General features: G+C 41.9%; 1 protein-coding gene across 1 annotated transcript in view; it reads left to right on the forward strand.

Annotated features, from left to right (window-relative positions):
- The window catches only part of LOC124008636 (unconventional myosin-X-like), a 102609-nt gene that overhangs the window by 21425 nt on the left and 71184 nt on the right, over positions 1 to 10000 (forward strand). The window contains 1 exon segment of the mRNA XM_046320107.1: positions 5107 to 5205. Within this exon segment, the coding sequence (XP_046176063.1) occupies positions 5107 to 5205 (99 nt within the window).

Here is a 10000-nt window from a genome sequence, read left to right on the forward strand (position 1 = left end):
CTGCGTTCAGTATGCTTTTACGTTCTGGAACGTTCAATTGAACCGAAACGTTGCTTTACTGAACGACGAGTTGAAAAACGGGGAGAGGTTGTGGTTTGGGAAACGCTGTCACCATGGCCACTGCCCTCAAAATACTTCACAAATTTCTTCAAGCCACACCTCGCCACACCCGTGAAATGGGAGCAAACGTACCTCAACGTCTGTTCAAGTACCTACAGAACGTTTTGGGGAAACTTGACATTCAGTACAAACCGTTCTGCAAATGTCCAATCGAACTGAACGCACCTCAGGTATCCTTGATTTTTTTCAGGGTCCTCCTTCTCTCACCCCCTACCCACCCACCCCTTCTATTCCTCCCTCACCCTCACCTCCTTTACATGTAGTCCCCCTTTAACTTCCCTCAATCCTTTCCTCTTCCCCTCTTCACCCACTTACCCCCTTTATAATACAGTAGTCCCACCCTGTGTTGGGGTAGTGTAAGGGTCAGGGGTTAGAGGTCACTGACTGGCTGAAAGGGAGCTTTGTGTTGGAGGGACAGCATAAATATAAGACACTTCTTCTTTCTCCACCCCTATCACCCTGTCTCTCTGTCTCCACCTCTATCACCCTGTCTCTCTTTCTCCACCTCTATCACCCTGTCTCTCGGTCTCCACCTCTATCACCCTGTCTATCTGTCTCCACCTCTATCACACTGTCTCTCTTTCTCCACCTCTATCACCCTGTATCTCTTTCTCCACCTCTATCACCCTGTCTCTCTGTCTCCACCTCTATCACCCTGTCTCTCTGTCTCCACCTCTATCACCCTGTCTCTCTTTCTCCACCTCTATCACCCTGTCTCTCTTTCTCCACCTCTATCACCCTGTCTCTCTTTCTCCACCTCTATCACCCTGTATCTCTTTCTCCACCTCTATCACCCTGTCTCTCTTTCTCCACCTCTATCACCCTGTCTCTCTTTCTCCACCTCTATCACCCTGGCTCTCTTTCTCCACCTCTATCACCCTGTATCTCTTTCTCCACCTCTATCACCCTGTATCTCTATATCCACCTCTATCACCCTGTCTCTCTATATCCACCTCTATCTCCCTGTCTCTCTGTCTCCACCTCTATCACCATGTCTCTCTGTCTCCACCTCTATCTCCCTGTCTCTCTTTCTCCACCTCTATCACCCTGTCTCTCTTTCTCCACCTCTATCACCCTGTCTCTCTGTCTCCATCTCTATCACCCTGTCTCTCTGTCTCCACCTCTATCTCCCTGTCTCTCTTTCTCCACCTCTATCACCCTGTATCTCTTTCTCCACCTCGATCACCCTGTCTCTCTTTCTCCACCTCTATCACCCTGTCTCTCTTTCTCCACCTCTATCACCCTGTCTCTCTTTCTCCACCTCTATCACCCTGTATCTCTGTCTCCACCTCTATCACCCTGTCTCTCTGTCTCCACCTCTATCTCCCTGTCTCTCTGTCTCCACCTCTATCACCCTGTCTCTCTGTCTCCACCTCTATCACCCTGTCTCTCTGTCTCCACCTCTATCACCGTGTCTCTCTGTCTCCACCTCTATCACCCTGTCTCTCTGTCTCCACCTCGATCACCATGTATCTCTGTCTCCACCTCTATCACCCTGTCTCTCTTTCTCCACCTCTATCACCCTGTCTCTCTTTCTCCACCTCTATCACCCTGTCTCTCTGTCTCCACCTCTATCTCCCTGTCTCTCTTTCTCCACCTCTATCTCCCTGTCTCTCTTTCTCCACCTCTATCACCCTGTCTCTCTTTCTCCACCTCTATCACCCTGTCTCTCTGTCAGAGGACACGTATCTCTCTCCTTCTCTCTCTCCCTACCTCTCTACTAGAGAGGACACGTATCTCTCTCCTTCTCTCTCTCTACCTCTCTACTAGAGAGGACACGTATCTCTCTCCTTCTCTCTCTCCCTACCTCTCTACTACAGAGGACACGTATCTCTCTCCTTCTCTCTCTCCCTACCTCTCTACTAGAGAGGACACGTATCTCTCTCCTTCTCTCTCTCTCTGCCTCTCTACCACAGAGGACACGTATCTCTCTCCTTCTCTCTCTCCCTACCTCTCTACTAGAGAGGACACGTATCTCTCTCCTTCTCTCTCTCCCTACCTTTCTACTAGAGAGGACACGTATCTCTCTCCTTCTCTCTCTCCCTACCTCTCTACTAGAGAGGACACGTATCTCTCTCCTTCTCTCTCTCCCTACCTCTCTACTAGAGAGGACACGTATCTCTATCGTTCTCTTCTATCCCTTTATGTATTTCTGTCTGACAAACACAGACTCTCTCTCTGTCCGACAGTGTTTTTGCTGTGTTAGAATGCTGCTTCGGCATCAGGACCCAGCTGTGCCTCTCTTTGCTCCCCTCAAGCACATCTGGATCCTCTGTCTGAGAACACACACACACACACACACACACACACACACACACACACACACACACACACACACACACACACACACACACACACACACACACACACACACACACACACACACACACACACACACACACAGACAGACTAGAGAATATGGACTCTCTTGAAGAACTAGTGTTTCTTACTCGATTAGAACATGTTGCCATGGCATACAATAAGGCTACAGCCACAATTCTATCTATGTATGTGTAAGTTGGGCTTATGGCGTGTGTGTTGTCATGCAGGAGTAGGGGGTTGTCAAGGGGACTGGGCCATCTGTTGCTAAAACAATTTGTCTCTCCTCCTCCTCTCTTTACCCCTCTTTGCTGTGTTCTATACAACCCTCTGTCGCTACAGTTGAAGTCGGAAGTTTACATACACTTAGGTTGGAGTCATTAAAACTCATTTTTCAACCACTTCACAAATTTCTTGTTAACAAACAATAGGTTTGACAAGTCAGTTAGGACATTTACTTTGTAAATGACACAAGTCATTTTTCCAACAATTGTTTACAGACAGATTATTTTACTTATAATTCACTGTATCACAATTCCAGTGGGTCAGAAGTTTACATACATACACTAAGTTGACTGTGCCTTTAAACAGCTTGGATGATGATGTCATGGCTTTAGAAGCTTCTGATAGACTAATTGACATAATTTTAGTCAATTGGAGGTGTACCTGTGGATGTATTTCAAGGCCTACCTTCAAACTCAGTGCCTCTTTGCTTGACATCATGGGAAAATCAAAAGAAATCAGCCAAGACCTCAGAAAATAAATTGTAGACCTCCACAAGTCTGGTTCATCCTTGGGAGCAATTTCCAAATGCCTGAAGGTTCATCTGTACAAACGATAGTACGCAAGTATAAACACCATGGAACCACACAGCCGTCATACTGCTCAGGAAGGAGAAATGTCTCTGGTTTGATGAAACAAAAATAGAACTGTTTGGCCATAATGACCATCGTTATGTTTGGAGGAAAAAGGGGGTGGCTTGCAAGCAGAAAGAACACCGTCCCAACCGTGAAGCATCATGTTGTGGGGGTGCTTTGTTGCAGGAGGGACTGGTGCACGTCACAAAATAGATGGCATCAAGAGGCAGGAAAATGATATGGATATATTGAAGCAACCTCTCAAGACATCAGTCAGGAAGTTAAAGCTTGGTTGCAAATGCGTCTTCTAAATGGAGAATGACCCAAGCATACTTCCAGAGTTGTGGCAAAATGGCTTAAGGACAACATAGTCAAGGTATTGGGGTGGCCATCACAAAGCCCTGACCTCAATCCTATATAACATTTGTGGGCAGAACTGAAAGAGTGTGTGCGAGCAAAGAGGCCTACAAACCTGACTCAGTTACACCAGCTCTGCCAGGAGGAATGGGCCAAATTTCACCCAACTTATTGTGGGAAGCTTGTGGAAGGCTACCCGAAATATTTGACCCAAGTTTAACAATAATAAAGGCAATGCTACAAAATACTAATTGAGTGTATGTAAACATCAAGGTACATGTTTACTGAAAGGGCTTTTTCTTGAAGACCTGACTGCTGAAATGCACAATACTTTGTAGATATTGTATTATCAGTGTAATACTCCTTGCTGACTTTATTGTCCCCATGGAGAAAAGTTGTTGCAGTATCATGTACACGTATAAAGTGGCGTTTAAATACAAAACTAATGGACAATACAACTTTCATAACAGTTACATACCAATAAAAAGACTAGCCTGCTGGCCTTACAAATGATTGTCCAGTTGTGTTCTTCCTGCTGAGGGATGCCAGGCCTGTCTGTTTGACTCCAAGTACCTTGGGGAGGGCCCTGACCTTAAAGATCTCCTCCAGGCCTGTCTGTTTGACTCCAAGTACCTTGGGGAGGGCCCTGACCTTAAATATCTCATCCTGGTCTGTCTGTTTGACTCCAAGTACCTTGGGGAGGGCCCTGGCCTTAAAGATCTCATCCAGACCAGTCTGTTTGACTCCAAGTACCTTGGGGAGGGCCCTGACCTTAAAGATCTCATCCAGACCCGTCTGTTTGACTCCAAGTACCTTGGGGAGGGCCCTGACCTTAAAGATCTCCTCCAGGCCTGTCTGTTTGACTCCAAGTACCTTGGGGAGGGCCCTGACCTTAAAGTTCTCATCCTGGCCTGTCTGTTTGACTCCAAGTACCTTGCTTGCTGTGGTTATAATCCTTCTCAGCATGTTTCTCTGTCTGACAGTGGCATTGCCAAACCAACAAACAATACAAAAAGTTCAAACACTTTCAGTGAAAGATTTGTAAAAACAGACTCAATATAGTACAGTCTATATTAAAAGATCCCAGCTTTATGAGAAAGTACAGTCTCTGTTGGCTCTTTTTGTAGATCAGATCTGTACATTTCCTCCACTGAAGCTTATTGTCCAAGAGGACACCCAGGTATTTGTATTCCTCTACAATCTCTATATTCTGACCTCTGATAGATGTTGCAGAGGTAACAAGGCATTGTGTATACAATTCCTTTAGCCTAGTAGTGACCTTATAGTAACCACATACTCTGTGTGTGTGTGTGTGTGTGTGTGTGTGTGTGTGTGTGTGTGTGTGTGTGTGTGTGTGTGTGTGTGTGTGTGTGTGTGTGTGTGTGTGTGTGTGTGTGTGTGTGTGTGTGTGTGTGTGTGTGTGTGTGTGTGTGTGTGTGTGTGTGTGTTGCAGGGGGCCCGTGTATGGGTCAAGGAGAAGGAGCAGCTGGTCCCCTCTACTGTTAGCTCCTGTGGAGACGGAAATCTGGTCCTCACTACAGACTATGGAGAGGTACGACACACACACACACACACACACACACACACACACACACACACACACACACACACACACACACACACACACACACACACACACACACACACACACACACACACACACACACACACACACACACACACACACACACACACACACACACATTCATCACAAAGATCTGCAGCCATCTGATGCCATCCTTGCTAGTATTGCTCACACACACACTATCAGACATGGTTTTAACGGACGGTTTACAGTGTTAGTCATTGGGGCCATGTCAGTGTTGCTGTTCTTCCTGTGGTCTAGTTATCCTGGCCCACTTTCTCCTCTCATCCATATTCAAATATTCATCTCTGACATATATTCCCTACAAGAAACACAGAACGGCTAGAAACGCTAGCATTCCGCACGCACTCAGTCACTCACTCACTCACTCACTCACTCACTCACTCACTCACTCACTCACACACACACACACACACACACACACAGATACAAATATAAAACTGTTGTCCTGCCCAGCTCACCATCACTGGCCAAAAAAAATGGAATGAAATGTTTGTTTTAATCTAATTAAGAATGTGTGTATAATTTCCCCCCACCTACACACACACACAGCTCTGTGGATGTAATGGGTTATGATGGTTGTTGTAGAGTGTGTTTGTCTCCAGTTGGCAGCGTTTACATGGTGCTAATAATAGTACTCTGGTTTTCCTTCCAGGATACATGCAGTTGTAGTCGGAAGTTTACATACACCTTAGCCATATACATATACATATACATATACAAATACATATACATATACATATACATATACATATACATATACATATACATATACATATACAAATACATATACAAATACATATACATATACATATACAAATACATATACATATACATATACATATACAAATACATATACATATACATATACATATACAAATACATATACATATACAAATACATATACATATACATATACAAATACATATACATATACATATACATATACATATACATATACATATACAAATACATATACATATACATATACATATACAAATACATATACATATACAAATACATATACATATACATATACAAATACATATACATATACAAATACATATACATATACATATACATATACAAATACATATACAAATACATATACATATACAAATACATATACATATACATATACATATACAAATACATATACATATACATATACAAATACATATACATATACATATACAAATACATATACATATACAAATACATATACATATACATATACATATACAAATACATATACATATACATATACATATACATATACAAATACATATACATATACATATACATATACATATACAAATACATATACATATACATATACATATACAAATACATATACATATACATATACATATACATATACATATACAAATACATATACAAATACATATACATATACAAATACATATACATATACAAATACATATACATATACAAATACATATACATATACAAATACATATACATATACATATACATATACAAATACATATACATATACATATACATATACATATACATATACATATACATATACATATACAAATACATATACATATACAAATACATATACATATACAAATACTCAGTTTTTCACAATTCCTGACATTTAATCTTGGTTTAAAAAAATCCCTGTTTTAGGTCAGTTAGGATCACCACGTTATTTTAAGAATGTGAAATGTCAGAATAATAGTAGAGAGAATGATTTATTTCAGCTTTTATTTCTTTCATCACATTTACATCACATTTACATACACTCAATTATTATTCTCAATTATTATTCGGCAGCATCGCCTTTAAATGGTTTAACTTGGGTCAAACGTTTCAGGTAGCCTTCCACAAGCTTTCCACAATAAGTTGGGTGAATTTTGGCCCATTCCTCCTGACAGGGCTGGTGTAACTGAGTCAGGTTTGTAGGCCTCCTTGCTCGCACACGCTTTTTCAGTTCTGCTCACAAATTGTCTATAGGACTAAGGTCAGTGCTTTGTGATGGCCACTCCAATACATTGAAGTTGTTGTCCTTAAGCCATTTTGCCACAACTTTGGAAGTAGGCTTGGGGTCATTGTCCATTTGGAAGACCCATTTGCGACCAAGCTTTAACTTCCTGACATGAGATGTTTCTTCAATATAGCCACATCATTTTCTTCCTAATAATGCCATCTATTTTGTGACGTGCACCAGTCCCTCCTGCAGCAAAGCACCCCCACAACATGATGCTGCCCCCCACGTGCTTCACGGTTGGGATGGTGTTCTTCGGCTTGCAAGCCTCCCCCTTTTTCCTCCAAACATCACGACAGTCATTATGGCCAAACAGTTCTATTTTTGTTTCATCAGACCAGAGGACATTTCTCCAAAAAGTACGATCTTTGTCCCCATGTGCAGTTGCAAACCATAGTCTGCCTTTTTTATGGCGGTTTTGGAGCAGTGGCTTCTTCCTTGCTGAGTGGCCTTTCAGGTTATGTCGATATAGGACTCATTTTATTGTGGATATAGATAGTTTTGTACCTGTTTCCTCCAGCATCTTCACAAGGTCCTTTGCTGTTGTTCTGGGATTGATTTGCACTTTTCAAAACCAAAGTACATTCATCTCTAGGAGACAGAACGCGTCTCCTTCCTGAGCGGTATGACGGCTGCGTGGTCCCATGGTGTTTATACTTGCGTTTATACTATACTTTTTTTCTGAGGTCTTGGCTGATTTCTTTTGATTTTCCCATGATGTCAAGCAAAGAGGCACTGAATGTGAAGGTAGGTCTTGAAATACATCCACAGGTACACCTTCAATTGACTTAAAGCCATGACATAATTTTCTGGAATTTTCCAAGCTGTTTAACCTCTAGTGACACCCCATCCCGTGAACGGGACCGTTGTCATCATCTGACACTAATTAGCATAACGCAACGGACATAAATCTTCCTAGAAAATATTCCTATTCATGAAAACACAAGTGAAATATATTGGAACACAGTTTAGCTTTTTGTTAATCACCCTGTCATCTCAGATTTTCAAAATATGCTTTACAGCCAAAGCTAGACAAGCATTTGTGTAAGTTTATCGATAGCCTAGCATAGCATTATGCCTTGCTAGCAGCAGGCAACCTTGTCACGAAAATCAGAAAAGCAATCCAATTAAATCATTTACCTTTGATGAACTTCGGAAGTTTTCACTCACGAGACTCCCAGGTAGACAGCCAAAGTTCATTTTTTCCCAAAATATTATTTTTGTAGGCGAAATAGCTCTTCACGTTTGGCTGAGAAATCGACCAGAAATTGCGGTCACGATAACGCTGAATAATATTCCAAATTAGCTCCATAATATCGACAGAAACATGGCAAACGTTGTTTAGAATCAATCCTCAAATATCTATTCGATAATATATCCACCAGGACAATTGGTTTCTCAGTAGAATCGATTGGAATAATGGCTACCTCTGTACTTTACGCAAGATTTTCTCCGGGAGCATCATGTGACCATTAAAGGCAATGTAGCCCCCTACGGGTATTCTTCAACATAAATGCGTAAAACTATGTCACAATGCTGTAGACACCTTGGGGAATATGTAGAAAGCGTAAGCTGGTTCATAGCACATCCACAGCTCAATGGGGACTCATTGGTACGCAGCGCTTTCAAAATATGGGGCACTTCCGGATTGGATTTTTCTCAGGCTTTCGCCTGCAACATCAGTTCTGTTATACTCACAGACAATATCTTTACAGTTTTGGAAACGTTAGAGTGTTTTCTATCCAAAGCTGGCAATTATATGAATATTCAAGCATCTTGTCCTGACAAAATATCCTGTTTAAAACGGGAACGTCTTTAAAAAAAAAAAGAAAATACTGCCCCTAGAGTGGCAACAGGTTTTAAAGGCACAGTCAACTTAGTGTATGTACATTTCTGACCCACTGGAATTGTGAAACAGTGAATTATAAGTGAAATAATCTGTCTGTAAACAATTGTTGGGAAACGTACTTGTCATTCACAAAGTAGATGTCCTAACCGACTTACCAAAACTATAGTTTGTTAACAAGTCATTTGTGAAGTGGTTGAAAACAAGTTTTAATGACTCCAACCTAAGTGTATGTAAACTTCTGACTTCAACTGTACTGTCTTTATCCACCATTCATTATCTTTCTTTCTCTTTCTCTTTCACTCTCTCTCTGTGTGTGTGTATATAATTTGGAAGATACAGACTTTGACCCAGTTCAGGGACCAGTCCACACACACACACACACTGGGTCTTGATCAGCTGGTTACTACTATTCAAATCAAATTCAAATCAAATTTTATTTATATAGCCCTTCGTACATCAGCTGATATCTCAAAGTGCTGTACAGAAACCCAGCCTAAAACCCCAAACAGCAAGCAATGCAGGTGTAGAAGCACGGTGGCTAGGAACAACTCCCTAGAAAGGCCAAAACCTAGGAAGAAACCTAGAGAGGAACCAGGCTATGTGGGGTGGCCAGTCCTCTTCTGGCTGTGCCGGGTGGAGATTATAACAGAACATGGCCAAGATGTTCAAATGTTCATAAATGACTAGCATGGTCGAATAATAACAAGGCAGAACAGTTGAAACTGGAGCAGCAGCACAGTCAGGTGGACTGGGGACAGCAAGGAGTCATCATGTCAGGTCGTCCTGGGGCACGGTCCTTGGGCTCAGGTCCTCTGAGAGAGAGAAAGAAAGAGAGAATTAGAGAGAGCATATGTGGGGTGGCCAGTCCTCTTCTG

Source organism: Oncorhynchus gorbuscha, linkage group LG21, assembly GCF_021184085.1.
Source record: "Oncorhynchus gorbuscha isolate QuinsamMale2020 ecotype Even-year linkage group LG21, OgorEven_v1.0, whole genome shotgun sequence".
NCBI lineage: Eukaryota > Metazoa > Chordata > Actinopteri > Salmoniformes > Salmonidae > Oncorhynchus > Oncorhynchus gorbuscha.